Source organism: Nuphar pumila, chromosome 15 (genome assembly GCF_984573655.1).
Source record: "Nuphar pumila chromosome 15, dmNupPumi1.hap1.1, whole genome shotgun sequence".
NCBI classification, from domain to species: domain Eukaryota; kingdom Viridiplantae; phylum Streptophyta; class Magnoliopsida; order Nymphaeales; family Nymphaeaceae; genus Nuphar; species Nuphar pumila.
This window is the reverse complement of record NC_143263.1, coordinates 7,102,023-7,117,217: the sequence shown is the minus strand read 5'-3', so window position 1 is coordinate 7,117,217 and position 15,195 is coordinate 7,102,023. Positions and strand designations below refer to the sequence as shown.

Here is a 15,195-nt window from a genome sequence, read left to right as displayed (position 1 = left end):
TCAATAACCAGTGCACTGAAAGCATTCTCTGAACCCTGAGAGTTGCAGTTTGATGAGGTGATTTTCTCAAAAGTGCCAAAGCCATCATGTTTAGCTTCGACCTGTTTGATTGACAAGTCGACTAAGCGCTCAGCCAAAGATGCCAAATCCACCTCAATGTTAAGTAGACCGTGGTCAATTTTCTGGCAAATACTAGAAAAGAATGCTTCTGAATCTTCAAGACAGGATGCAGGAGGATCATGATTCACGAACCCATCGATTGAATTCTCTCCAACTGATTGGCAAGGAGAATAATGTTGTTGGCTTTCTTGAACAAAGTTAGTGACCGACTGGAAAGATTGTTGTGAACTTAAAAGCGCATCTTCCATTTTATCTTCCATGTTCATCTTCAGTTCTTCTTTGCCCAATTCAACTGCATGGTCACTTTTTGTTTTCTTCATCTGCTTCATCCAGCACTTCAAAAATATCAATCTTTTTGACATGTTGCACCCGTTGTGAAAGTAGAGTGATTGCAAATCCATGGCACAGACCATACCATTTTCTGCTCCAGAGCAATTGTGAAGGGCAGACATATAAAGCACATCCCATGTAAGATCGGTAACAAGATTGGAACACCCATCTTTCCATTTTCCTCTCTCCTTGCTCCCCCTGCTTCCTTTATCAGAAAGTGAGAAACCAGATTGATAAATTGGACAAATATCTGAACTGATCGGTGCATAAACTCCACCTGTTTTGCGTGAAGTGAGTGAAATTCCACCAATCCATTCTTGCGAACTACCAGCCAATGCCCGCTCATCATTCAGAACCCGAAGAATTGCCATGTGAACAGTAAAGGGCTCCAGAATCCCAGTGAGAGAACACCCATTCTCATCAGAAATGGAGACTATAGCCACACTAGATTGCCTATGAAGAAAAGTTAGCAGCAGTTGCCATGCAGGTTTCCCTGCCATAAATTCACCCTCCTTCCATCTTAGCCTCCCGAGAAACTCATTTGCTATGGACTCCATTGAACTAGAATTAAGCCGTGATCTCTTTCCCATGCATGAATCCTCGGCCTTCCCAGAAAGCCCACGAAGCAAAACAAACTTCCCCACCCTTCTCCTCATCGCAGCAAGCTGATCTCTTGCCCTAACTTCATCGACATGAATCTTGACACCCACCTTCCCAACTCTTTTCCAGAAATCCTGCAGGTCATGGCACTCAAGCTCTTCTCCGGGAGATCGTTTAATCGGAGAAAGACCACCATGACCAGTAAGAAACTTCAAATCAACAATTTCAAGATCACATAGCTTGCAATTCAATGGCTTACCATTAGCATCAGCAATCTCTAGGTTCAATTCTGCAGTCCTAGAATGGTGACCATGAGACCCAATTGGGCAAGCAATGATGGGCCAAATCAAACCAAATGGAACGACCAGGGACCCCAAAATAATAGCATCACAGGAAATAAAACCCCAACCTAAACCCTTAACCCCCTTCTCTACACTTCCCGGCATTTTTCCGTCTCTTACTCCTCCATCCTCGCCTTCACCGCTCAAACCGACGTCCATCCAACAGATATTCACACCCACGGTCCTAAATTTCTCACGAACATTGCCGAAAACTTCAACAAATTTGTTAAAAATCCAATCATCACTCTCATTTTCATAGTCAAGTTCAACACCCAAGAATCCGCAAACCGATTTTCTAATCCGAGGGACCGAGGTGAACAAAATTATCAAATTTGGGGGAAAACCAAAACAGGGTTCGACAGAATCAGCCGCACCTTGTGGATCAGAGACCATGGGCTCCCAGGCATAATCAAGGAGGAGCTGCTGTAGCGATCCAGCAACGAACGCTGCACGGCTCGGAGAAGAAGGCCCGGAAGCGATGGATCCGAGCGCAGATTGCAGCGATCGCGCGACGTCGGAAGGCCGTTCGAAGGAGATGGTGGGTGAAAGGGAGCCGCCGAGGAGGCGTTCGACTTGGGTGGTGGGGAGGAGAGGGTTGAGGGAGGAGAGGAAGAGCCTGAAGGCGAAGAGGGAGTCGGAAAGAGGAGGGTGGGAGAGGAAGCGTTCCGCTGATTTGAGGATCGCAGAGACGTACAGATCGCAATCTTGGGGATGGGAGAGTGGTTGGAGGTCGATGAGGAAGACGACCCTCTGCGTCTGCGGGAGGTCTAGAGAGAGAAGATCCATCTAGAGAGAGAGAGAGAGAGAGAGAGAGATGTGTTCTCTCTCTAAAATGGGAATTCAAAAAGAGAGCGTGGACTCGGGAAGAGACAGATTTCCCGCGCTTCAATTGGATTGCTTAAATTACTCATTTAGTCATGTATTTTTTGTATATGACACTGTTGGAGTCGGAATTTTCTTATATTTAAGGGTAGTTTCGGCTTTCCGCTTGATCTTTATGACTAAGGAGTTGAGTGGATTCGTTTCCGGGTCTGACCAGGTTCGGATGTAGGAAATTACTAAATTGGATCACCCTATATTAAAACCATTTAAAGCATACTTTTTCCAAAAAAAATATTTCAAAACCGTGAAAAAAAATAACCTTTTTTTCAAAATTTCAGTAAAAAAAAACTCGTCTCTTTTTCAAGGAATCACCAGAGGCCTTTTATGATTATGATTCTTACCTAAATGACAAAATCACTCTCATTAGAAAAGGCAAGAGAGTCAATTTCTCACCACTGATTCTATGAGTTTTTTTCATGAGGAACAGGGAAACTACCTCAAAACAAAGACCTAGCCCCACTGCCTATGCCAGGAATCTGAACTAGGGTGGGCACAAACTATAGAGATGGGAAACGAGATGAACAGATTGCCGTTTGGCTCGGCTTGGCTTGACTTAGAAATTGAGTTTAGCCAGTCAAGCTATTAGCTAGCTCATTTATGTAAATGAGCCAAGCACCAACATGGCAAGCTCTATTGGTTTGACCCGTACAGGTCATTTTACATACTATATATTTATATATACTTGTATGTTATATACTTATGCATATTATATATATATATATATATATATATATATATATATATATATATATATATATATATAAATGTTTTGTATATGGATTAAACATATTTTTTTATATATTATCAATATTTAAAAATATATTTTTTTATTAGGCAAGTCAGCTCATGATTGGCTCTCACAAAGAGCATGTGTGTAGCCTTAAAGAGCTAAGCTTGAACATTTCAAGCTCAGCTCATTTACCAGCCCTAAAAACCCATCCATTGTGGGGATTTTGGGGTTGAGTCGGGTGGGGGAGGGGACACATAAAAGCACTGCCACCCTGAACCTTCTTTCATTGGGTCAGTGCCAGAACCTGACCCGAACCCCCTATTAGGCAGTTTTTTGGTCAGTGACCACAATGTGGCTCCGCCACTGGCTATGCCTGTCATAGTTATGGCTGTTGTCCCGGTGGTATAAACTTGTGGTGCACCCCTCGCCTCCTATATGAGTCACCTTGCTTCAACATAATGTAAGGGATGCTGGTGAAAAATAGAACCACGACAGTCCACCCAGCGGCCAAGGCCCCCTCCCATTGTGCCAAACCCCTTGGGGCTCACTCGTTCTTTGATGTTTGTTTAATCTTTCATTTGCATGAGAGCCTGAATTTTTTGAGATGTTATCAAACATGTGTTTGAAAATCTTATATAGGATTTGAAGGCAGACCTCCTTCTTTAAGGCTGAGAAATAAGATGAGAAGCTTGTAGTTCAGATCAGTTTCATTGAGAAATTGATCTGGGTGAAGCAAGCTATGGGCCAGCTCATAGGGGTGCACACCAGCCGGGCTCGAACCGAGCTTAGGTTCAAAAAGCTCGGCTCTTTCAAAAAAATGTATGTTCAAGCTCAGCTCGAGGTCCAGCATTAACACCTAACGTACAAACTTGTTTTAAAAAAAAATCAAATGGGTGTGTAAATGGCATATAACGCCCTCACAATAAATGCATAACGCCCTAACCACTTGGGTGAAACCACCTTTTGCACTTTTTAAGAAACAACAAGTATAGATATGATAAAACTCCTCGTTATATGATTGCAGTAATCGAGCTTAATCGAGTTTCAAAGCTTGATCTAGCTCGGCCATTTGTGCATGCACCCCTACCAGCTCGTTTAGGTAGATGAGCTGAGTATGAACATGGCAAGCTTATCTTGACTTGGCTGCTATAGGTTCATTTTAAATATATAATTATATTTATATACATAATATGTATATTATATATGTTTTATGCATGTATTATAAATATTATACACATACATACGTACATATATAATATTATTAGCTTTAAAAACACTTAAAAATAAATGTTTCTTTATAAAACAAGTCAGTTTGTGATCAGCTCATAACAAGCTCGGGCTTGACTCATGACCAGCTTACAATCCAAGCCCGAGAAGGGGTGCACCCTTCACGAGCTGAGCCCTTATCATCCCCTTAATTCTAGAATCTATGTATATGCTGATTATCACCTTTATAACATGGGTCTCTCACATCCATCATTTGACTAGTGTTCATGCGCTTTACGCTCAATCATTCTCGATAACGCTTGCATCTTCTGTCTTATTGTGGTTGTTGACACAAAGTTAGCCGATGTTTATTCTCCATATACCATCATTGCTTATTCTCTGAAAAAAAAAGTTCACGACGCATAGGCTTTCTGCATCCACTTAGGATTCTGGTCATTACAGAAAGTTTTTCACTGCTGCCTTTGGGAGAATAAGCAATGACAATATCTGAGAAATAAACATCGGTTAACTATGTACCAGCAACCTCGATAAGACAGATGATGCAAACATTATCCAGAATAATTCGGCGTAAAGCTAACGGTCAAAGCGAGCCCTTTCGTTAATCTTTCCAAGTAGAATTCGAACCTATGACCAATTGATTAACAGCCAACCTCTCTACCACTGAGCTACTGAGGAACAATGGGAGATTAGAACTCATTGAGTTTAACTACCGTTCTCCACTTATGACCAATATGATCATAACTCCTATAACATCTTGGTACTGGCTCTGTTCCATGCCTCACAAAGGAGCTATATTTCATTATATTCCATCTCAATCTTGAAGTTGGGCCCGCACCGCATCAAATGTCTTGCACCATATGAAAACATAGAATTTTCCATTTAAATACCCCCATAAAAGATCTCAAGCAATGAGTTCAAGCTTGATTTATAGGAAATGAGCCGAATGAACAGAACATGCTCAAGCTTAGCTCGTTTATGAGTGGATTGAGCTGACTCGGCTTGTGTTCATGTTTAGCCAAGTTGAAGCTCGGATCATCTCTGAAAGAGAAGAGCAGAACACGAGCTGGCTCATGTAAAACATTCCATGTTATTTATATATCGAACATATTTTTTTTATTACACTTAAAATAGAAATATTATATATTGTACTTAATAGTAATATGTATAAATTTTCATGCATCCTTCATTTTATATATTACACTTAAAAAGCATATGATACATTATATATAATCTATTTTATCTATACAGTTCTCACAAGCTGAGCTGAGTCAAACACCCTATGTCCGGGCTTGACTCGTTTAAGCTAAACTAGTTGCTCATGGCTCAGCTCGGCTCAGCAGCTATACGATCTCAAACGAGTTGGTGAAAAGCTTAGCCACGAGCTGCTAGGTTTGTTTACCAGCCCTAGAATCTTGCACACGGCCTGCACCGAATCCGAACCTTACACAAGCAGGGGCCCAAATACACTCACTTATATCAAGGATTTCATTCCAGTGGAGGAGGGTTAGGCCAGAGATCAATGATTTGAAATCTCTTAATCCTATATCAATTTATTCAAATCACAAAACCGAGTATTCAAACACACTCTTTTTTCTTAAACTTATAACACAAAGAAATTGCACCCAGCATTAAGACCTGGTCAAGCTGGCTCAGCCTGCCATACCTGCAGTCATCGTGCTGGCAGCGTAAAACTCTGAGTCTAGGACCCCTGGCCCCGGGGCTTATGCTGTGTTGTGTTCTGTAACATTTATGATTTTTTGGTAAATTATTGTAAGTAAACTGTTAAATTCTCTGAGGAATTTATTGTATTTGTGTATGACTTAGGGATAATGATAGAATTTTAAATAAAATTTAATTTTGGACCCTTAAGTTAGAAATTTAGTGGTGTCAGTGAGGATCCTGATAATTTAGCAATGGATCCAGTGCAGATGATATTTGATGTATCTACATATCCAATTATAACCAATTGAATCCAGATATATAGTTTATGAGATTCATTTGGATCTAAAATTTAACATATGACCCTAGAGGGTGGGATGTTTTCACCTCTTTGATATATATATATATATATATATATATATATATATATATATATATATATATATATATATATATACTGTGGGTGTATGTAAAATAAATGAGACAAGTTAAAATAAATTTAAGGTTTTATGTAATATGTAAAGTACAAGTAAAATAGTTTAAGTTTCTAAAAGTTATATATTAAAAGACTTTAAAATTTGTTTTTAAAAAAAAAAATTATAAGGGCCCCACTCACGTTCCCTCTCATTTAATCCACTCCCCTACATTTTTTTCATTTAACCCCACTGATGACCCTTTGGCCTTTCGTTACACCCACTATCTCACATTTTTCTCTTTAAAGCCCACACTCCCACTCTCCCACGTTTTTGCCCATGACCACCCCTTCACCTCCCTCATTAAACTCTCTCATAACTTCTCTCTTAAATTCTTCTCATTGAAACCCTCTCTCACGCCCCACCCTCTCCACTCCTTATCTCTCCCTTTATCTCCTCTCCCAACCAGCCTACCCTCCTCTTCCTCTTTCTTTTCAAACTCCTTCAGCCCTCACGCCCCTCCCTGTTAGTGAGAGCCTCCATTGAAGAGGAGGGTGTTGCTGGACTGATTGGAGGTGCAGCTTGCTAGGAAAAGAAGAAAATTGGTGGTTTATTTTATGATTGAGGTAGGGGTACTATGGCTTATCCTTCCTGTGTAGTTTCAGGTTGTATGAACAACGTTCTTTCATGCTAGGAGCTTCTTTTTATGTCTAATAACATGGTGGTCAATCCAAAACTATGTCAGAGGGTCTTTAGTATATGTTTAATGGTTTTGAAAATCTGTTCTTTCTTTTCAAAAGGGTTTTTGATGGTTATCTTGCATGGAACTCGATTTCAATAGGAAATCAGGTAGATCAAGTGGTAAAGATTTGTTGTATACAGTATTTTGGTTTATATTTTGCTCAAAGAATTTTTTGTGTGTATGGTATGTGTGATGCTCATGATACAGAAAATTTTTTATACATTGAATGCATTGATTGGTTGGTTCGTGCATAGGCTTAACAGCCCCAGCATGTGATATGCTTGTTGGCTATGCATTTTCTTTATTATTCAGATCTTTGCGTTGTTATCTATATATATACATTCAGTTCTCTGTATTTTTACATAAACTTATTTTTATTTTCACATTTTTAGGTTTTTTGACTATATTCACAATCCTACGTGTTTGCCCTGATCTGATCTAATCTCCATGTATTATTGTCATATTTCAGTCCATGCCTTTTTCCCCATGAGATTGCTCTTTGTATTGTTTCTTGATTAGACTGTGCATCTTTGTTTATGCCTAGTCAATGTGTTTTGCCTGAAATTCAGACTGTGTTTTCTGCTCATGGTCAGATGCATGTGTGGGTTGCCCATGATCAGATACATGTGTTTTTATATGTATATTTTGTTTCGAATACTGCATAACTGCGTTGGTTTCTGCCCATACTAGCACCTCGTATGTTTTCTGCACATAGGATTTCTTTGTGCACAAATAACTTCTCTACACATACTGTTGTACACGCACAACTCAGATCCTGCGCTTTGTATATGATCAGTCCCCGTGTTCTTATGTAAATCATTCAGACCCTGTGTTTTGATATATATTTTTTTTCACTCGTAGTTGAAGACGCCGAGAAATTATTGTGATAAAGAACAATCACCTTGCATTTTGTGAATTATATATATATATATATATATATATATATATATATATGTGTGTGTGTGTATGTGTGTGTGCGCGCGAGTGTGTGTGTCAATTCGAAAACCGTGGAATTACAGTGGTTGCGCGCCCATGTATTTTTGCTGCTTATGCACATATGTAGATTGTGTGTTTGAGCCTCTATGAATGCGTGGTTGTTATGTGTAGCTTAAGGATATGTATGATTATGCAGCTTGAATAGTGCCCGAGTACAAAAGTGTTTGTTTATATATACGTGCACAGGTTGATTGAAACTAGGTACATGTACCTTGTGGCCTGAGCCCAAAATGGTGTTCGTGACCTTGTGTGGTCAATTGAGTTAATATATGTTAGTGCCTTAAAATGGGTGACTGATAACCTAATGATTGGTTAATTAAAATTATATGTGTTTGTGTCATGTGGGAGCCATTGATATTATAATTGATTAATTGATGTTTAAGTACATGTATTAAGAGGATTAACTAATTCAGAAATGATGTGAATGTTAGTTCTCTTGTAACTCATAGTGAGAGAGTAAGTAGGTACATTAGCCACTGTGTGGTTATAATAAGCATGAAGGTTTGTTGTTCTCAGTCCCAAAGATAGAGAATAGCTACCACCTATGCCGCAGGGTGGTAGTGACAATGTTTCAGCTGAAAATAAAATTTTGATATACCGGGTTGTTGTGAGATTGTTCCTCAATTAGAGTCAGAGAAGATGTGCAAGGTTAAGGTAATAAGATACAATTTAATTGAATATACCCCAGGTCATACTTCTAATCCATATATTGTATGTGTTGTACTCACGTAGCATTGTGAAAGAGAAATAAAAGTGTGTTGCATGTAGTGTAGCACCTCATGCATCATCTAAAAACATGTAAAAATAAAAGAATTGTAAGCTACTCATACTTAAGGTGGATTTTTCACTTAACACTTGTAAGTCATACATAAGTTAAATGATCATGCATATGATTTAGAATCGTGTGTTGCAATTATTCGGTAACATGTTTATGCACTGATGATTGTTAATTATTGTTTGTGTATAATGATTTAGTTAGAAAGTTGAGGCGGCGTCAAAGAGCAAATCATTTTTTTTTCTGAAAACTAGATTTTGAGCACTTATAATTTTGTATTTTGCAATACTCTATTTATGAGAAGTGAATATTTATAAGTGAAATATTTTTCGCATTAAAATCCAATACTATTGTATTTAATCGATTCGCCTAAAATTTTGACTTAAAAGGTAAAAGTTTTCGTTGGCCTAAGAAACACAATATATATATATATATATATATATATATATGGGGCGCCGGGTAGGGGTGGCAATCGGGTCGGGTTGGCGGGTTGGCGGGTTGGCGTGTCAGCATACCTCAACCCGAACCCGACCCGTTTATTAAACGGGTCGGCTGTGGCAAACACGAACCCGACCCGTTTAATAAACGGGTAACCCGACACGACCCGCCAACCCATTTAATAAATGGGTTGGGTTGGGTAAACGGGTTTTTAGGTTGGCGGGTTGGGTTGGCGGGTTGACGGATCGGGTAGGCAGGTTGGCGGGTCGGGTTGACGGGTTGACGGGTCGGGTTGGCGGGTTGACCCACCCGCCTAACCCGTTTTTTAAACGGGTCAGCTGGGTTGGCGGGTTGGCATACCCCCAACCCGAACCCGACCTGTTTAATAAACAGGTTACACGGGTCGACCCATTTATTAAACGGGTTGGCTTAAGCCCAACCCGAACCCGCCTAAGAGGCGGGTTGGCGGGTCGTGTCAGAAATTGCCACCCCTAGCGCCAGGGGTGAGGAAAAAGTGGCGGCGGGCCGTCGAGGTGAGGAAGAAGCCGCGGCAGGCCCTCCTCCTCCTACTTGGCTGGTGGAGCTCTTTCGTCTCATCTGGCTATCATGGACGGTGGTGGTGGGGCGATGGAAGAGGAGTCGAAGGAGAACTCGGGATCCGATAGGAACCAAGAGCTCGCAGGCGCGCCCATTGAGAAATTTTCATTCCTTTCGTTCCTGTTATTTTTGTAACAGGGGGGGGGAACGAAAATATCATACTTATAAGAACGTGGTGGGTGCGCGGAACGTCATCTGCCGCATCCATTGTTTGTCGAAAATTGCCGTTCTTAGCATAATTTTTGTCAGAATCACGCTAAGAACAACGCATCAAACGTACCCTGATTGGCCATCTAGCAGCCAAGGCCCCACCCACTTCTTCAACCCCTTGGGTGTTTGCTCACTTCTCGCACCCACAAGTTGAGTAACATGAGAAAATCCAGTTGAAAAAATATTAAAAGTGTTTTGATTAGGGTGAGAACTGCTCTCAAAACTGAAAATTGGTGAGGCCTTCTTTCAAAACCAATTTTTTAAAGGATTTTTTTCATCTGTCGGGAAAGAAAAAATTTCCGTTGATTTGACCAAAATAGAAAATTCAACCTTTAATTTTTTTTTAGAATGAATGGAAAGGTTGCCAATTTTATTATTCAACCTGCATTTTTCCTAGCATTTTCCTGCTTTCAAACGTACCCTTGAGTAAAAAGAATGGGTTTTCTTAAGGATGCAAACATCCAGGTAGGGATGCAAACGGTTTGGCTCCGGATTGTGTTGAAACAGCCAAAATTCATACCCTACATCCAGGTCTTAAGTTGGACCATGGTCGGTATAGTTGTATTTATGTTAATCGGATTCATGGTGGGCCATACTGGATCCAAATAAGATATATAGCCTTATTTGACATCCATTCTCATGTAAGCAGGTCATATTTTTGTCAAAATTTTAAATTGGACTCCGAATAAGATATGAAAAATACTAAAACCGAAGCCGACCACTTGACCTGAATTTCTTTTTCCTACCGAATCCGAATAAATAAGATTGGATTCTGCCCGATATCCGATCTAAAACCGGACCGCTTCACACCTCTCCGTTCAAGATAGAGCTAAGCCTCCTCTTTCGCATGTTCCGGTTCCGCTTCTCTCTCTCTCTCTCTAAAAAAAGGAGTGGGGGAAATGCGCGCCATTTTTCTCCCTCTCGCTTCCCTTCCCCTCTGCGAATCGCACTCCTTATCTTCCTTCACTCCCATCTCGCCCCTCGTTTTTTAGGGAATCTCGCTTCTCCCGCACCAATTTCCCGGGGAAACCCAGGAGCCGGAGGAGAAGAGAAACCCTAGTCTCAGCATCAGCATCGTCGTCGGAGGTCGAGGAGTGGATCGAGAGGCCTCCGTGCATGGAGTCGTGGCTGACGCAGCTAGGGTTCCAGCAGGCGAAGGACGATCTCGCCCTCTGGTTCTTCCGCAAGCCCGACTGGCACGCCCAGCTCTCGCTCGACGTCACCGATCTCTGCGTAAGGTTCGTTTTCCCCTCGCTTGTTCTTCGCGAAACTTTCCCTCAGTCCTTGAGTTTGATTCTGTTGCTTAGGTTTCTTTTCGAGAATTCTCGATCGGCGAGGTTTTCCTTGTTGAGAGATTCGTTTGATTTCTTGCCGGTCGGTGGATTTTGCTAATTGACGCTTGAAGTGTCGTAAATAGAATTCTAGAGATGTACCACGAGATGATGTGTTGTCGCCTGAAATTTCGTTGTCATTGTTAATAATGACAATGTTTTTCGTGTGAATTTTTTGATGAATTGTCGATGAGGCTTTCCTTCTTGTGCGATTCATTTTGTTTCAAACCGATCAGTAGGATGTTGTTAGTTGTGACGGGAGATGAATCGGATTTCTTAAGAATTCTAGTAATGCACTGCCAGATGATGAGTTGTCATGTGAATTGTTGTTGTTGTTGTTGTTGCTGCTGCTGTATGATTGTATCTGTGATGGTGGTGATGATGAAAACAGCATTAGCACCCTATTTCAGTTCCAAAATTTCCTTTTTTCAGAATCGTTCGTGTTTGCACTATTTAGTGATTGGAATATTTTGACTTTTGAGAGGATGATTTTACGTGGGAGTTGTTTTGTTATTGCTTGGACTCATGTCCCCCCAAAAGTGGATCCCGCTCTATTAGCTCTGCGTTTCTCCCATATTTTCTGCCTTGAGTTCAGGTATATGTGTTATGATCTTGAAAAGTTTGTGGATGTGCATGTTCCCTTAACTGAAATGGAAGCAGGTGAATTTGCATTTCAAATTGATAGGTGTGGTGAAACGGAGTAGTTAGCCTTATCAAAAGAAAACAAGGGGAATAATGGAAATAAGCTGATAGACTTGATGGTTTTGAAATGGCATGGAATCATAATGTTGACATTGGTAAACTTCAAATTAGTGATAATGAAAGGCAACAAAGCTCATGGGAACTACAATGAGTGAAACCAAATGGTGTATGGATAGGCAAACTTAAGAAGTGGTTGATAGCAATTAACACCACCGATTACATCTCATGAGCCACGTGATTTGTGGGAAGCTGTTACTTTGATGTTCTTATGACACCTATTGCTTTTGGCAAGCATGTATCTATCTGTAGGAACCATCAGTGCTAAAGTTTCTTGTTCCTTCCCCTCCTCTTCCCACTATAAGTGCAGTTATAAGTGCAGTGAGTTTCTTGTTTCTCATCCTTCCTTTTTTTTATTGCGCTTATGCTTCCAAGAGTCTCCACAATCAATAATGAAGATCTTTTTGTTCGCAGGTGCTGTTATTAACGTTATTCTCTTTGTGGGTCTGACTAGGTAAGCCTGGTAGCTTGTAGTTAGAACGTTTCAGTTAATTTGTTTCCATTATGGGTAAGATTGTTCTTAAGACTGTAGCTGGTGAGATTATTCCCTATGCTACATGTTCCCTAGCTGTAGTTTACCTCCAATTCTCCAATGATTCCCTTCACCACAACCTGCATCCTGGCCCTTCTATCATGGTTCCCCTTGAAATTCCTTTCATGCCATGTGAATTTTATAAAGTCTCCATGCTGATCAACTTTATAAAGATGCCATTAGTTTCTGGAAGCTTGTGGAATTGGAAATGACAAACTCCAATTTATTGCTTCTATTGAAGAATACCCTTCAACTCATTCTAAACTTAAAAATGTCATGCTTGATGTTTTCCAGCGCTTATTCCTAGGAAAACATCACTTTTACATGTTTTTAAGTTCTTATTAGTATTTGTCGATCCTGTTAATATCTCCCAAGATGTTAGGACAGTTCCTTGCCTTTGTCCTTATTATGCAAAATTATGTTTACTGCTCTGCATGCTTCTTGAACATATCCTGCCAATGAAGATAACTGAATGTATCCTTCAGACTGCAACTTGATGTGTTGCAGATGTTTACCACAATCCATCTTGAATATGCGTTTTTCTATGACAAATTTGCTGATATTTACCGCAAAACACCTTGAACATGCCTTTGCTATGTCTTATATCAGCACTTTTCCTGCTGTGAGATTGTTGTGGGAGCGTAAGTTGTGTTGGAGTCTATTTTCTCTTTAAAGTTGTTGGTGAAATACTGTGATCTGATCTTGTACGTTTCTCAACATAATGTGATATTAATGATGCAGATACCTTAAGAGTGGGCCTGGTGATATTGAAAAGGATGTGGAGAGAAGGTTCACTTATGCATTAAGTAGAGAAGACATTGAGAATGCAATACTTGGAGGACCTTAAGCTCGTATCTATGTGATCGAGCCTGCCCATGTATGTAAACCAACCTAATGCTGATAGGTTGAAGAACTGAAAATGAATGTGCTTAATTTATATTTTTTATTGATTTTTTCTGCCTCAATTTAGAAATCTCTTTAACGGACAAAACAATTGAAAACGTCTCTAGAGAGCTCCTGCTTTAGTTTGACAAAGTATAGTTGGGTTGGTGTGAGAATCCTGTGTGTGCATGTGGTCTAGTATATTTGGTATATTGGATTGCTTTCTGCCATGTGCACCTGTTACAGACACACATACACATGTAATATTGATATGCTGGCTTACTTTGGAAACCAGTAAGTTTACCAATATATTATGATGCCAACAAATTTACAAATCCCATGGTAGTAATTTGTCTTGTAAATTTTTATAGGAAGGAATAAGTTTTTACTTCAAGGCTTTAAATGTTTTTTCTTTTAATAAATGTAAGTTTATGTAATGTACCATGCGATATGTGTGGACATGTGGCTTATCTTTGGTACTCTTGGTAGTACCATACTGCCCCACCGTTTTTCCTTTTAATAGTTATGTTGAATATTTTGTGGATATGACCATATAAATGTGATGTCGCTGGTCTTTTAATGAAGGCATGCAATATGTTAAGTGATTTTATTGTGTAGCTGGTTTTTAAGAAAATGTAAAAATCAATGCTCACAATGCACCAACTGTCACATAGATACGGCTAGAGATACAGGGATGCCCTTTTTTATCAAGTTTTCAATGTAGCTGGTATACAAGGGGATACAGAACGGGAGTCAAAATGGAGTATCCGTGTGACGTAGGCACCAAAGATTCACAATAAAACAAAAAGTCAATTTTAATTAAAACGGTTAAATTCAAATAATGTTTCTTGCTAAAATAGCATGCTAAAACACATCCACTCGATCTAAGCAATGGATGCAACCTTGACTTTCTACTAGATGGTATGGTGCTGATGAGAGTACGAAGGATAAAGCACCCACACAGGCTCTCCAAGCTACTGCAATGCTGAACTGAACCTAGCCTAGGTCCTGTTACTGTGGTCCACCCAAATAGAAATGATACGTCCTTTACTTTTGTGGGAGGGTTATGTTGATGAAGATTGGTGCACTTGGGTTATGGGTAAATACCGCACACTTCTCTTTTGGGATTGATGTTGTGCTTTTGTTATATGTCAATTAGGATTTGGCCAATGCTGTAGCGTCTTTGCAAGTATCCAACCGAGTGTAATTTTTAAGTTAAAGCTAACAAGAAAAAGACCGAAACAACCATAATCAATGTTATGGACAGAATTTATCTAGTACATGTATAGGTCTTTATTGATTATGAAACTTTGATCAAGAAATTTTTCAATCCATGTTTATGGCTTTATTCATTATACAGTTTCAAAAATTTTCATGAGTTGATAACCTCTCATGACATTTTTTCCCCTCCAATTCAAGGCTCCCAAATAGCGCCTAAAATGCTCTGTCAACTCATCCACTTCTGTAGAGAAGATTCTTATGCATGGTGATGAATTCTCAGCATTCGTATCATGCATTCTTTTGTGTACAGATTCATTCATCCAACAGGAGCAAAATTTGCAAACAGAACTCCACAAATATATGTTTGCTCTTGTTCATTCCAACCTTTTGTTATAACAAATTAGCCAATT

The 15,195-nt window shown here is 39.8% G+C and overlaps 2 protein-coding genes across 3 annotated transcripts; one reads left to right on the top strand and one right to left on the bottom strand.

Moving 5' to 3' along the window:
• On the bottom strand, positions 1 to 2,177 carry LOC149814326 (uncharacterized). Its single transcript, XM_089989933.1, has 2 exons — positions 77 to 2,177; positions 1 to 35 (listed from the first exon to the last, which is right to left on the bottom strand). Exons 1-2 carry the CDS (start codon positions 2,175 to 2,177, stop codon positions 1 to 3), a joined length of 2,136 nt encoding a protein of 711 aa, XP_089846059.1.
• An 8,750-nt stretch (positions 2,178 to 10,927) lies between these two features.
• LOC149814325 (uncharacterized) lies at positions 10,928 to 13,647 on the top strand. Of its 2 annotated transcripts, XR_016427846.1 has the most exons (3): positions 11,161 to 11,298; positions 12,565 to 12,604; positions 13,424 to 13,519. XR_016427846.1 is itself a non-coding variant. In XM_089988525.1 (2 exons), the coding sequence occupies exons 1-2, from the start codon at positions 11,177 to 11,179 to the stop codon at positions 13,527 to 13,529; spliced, it is 228 nt and encodes a 75-aa protein (XP_089844651.1). In that variant the 5' UTR covers positions 10,928 to 11,176; the 3' UTR covers positions 13,530 to 13,647. The 2 variants fall into 2 exon arrangements, 1 of the variants encoding a protein (XP_089844651.1); XM_089988525.1 differs by lacking the exon at positions 12,565 to 12,604 and having other exon boundaries at positions 10,928 to 11,298; positions 13,424 to 13,647.
• Positions 13,648 to 15,195: the final 1,548 nt, after the last annotated feature.

Bases quoted from the DNA above. Each gene is read 5' to 3' on its own strand.
- LOC149814326 (XM_089989933.1), bottom strand. From the start codon at position 2,177: ATGGATCTTCTCTCTCTAGACCTCCCGCAGACGCAGAGGGTCGTCTTC. The intron at 36-76 runs GCACTTTTGAGA...TGCAACTCTCAG, and splicing joins AGCTAAACATGATGGCTTTG to GGTTCAGAGAATGCTTTCAG.
- LOC149814325 (XM_089988525.1), top strand. From the start codon at position 11,177: ATGGAGTCGTGGCTGACGCAGCTAGGGTTCCAGCAGGCGAAGGACGAT. The intron at 11,299-13,423 runs GTTCGTTTTCCC...TTAATGATGCAG, and splicing joins GTCACCGATCTCTGCGTAAG to ATACCTTAAGAGTGGGCCTG.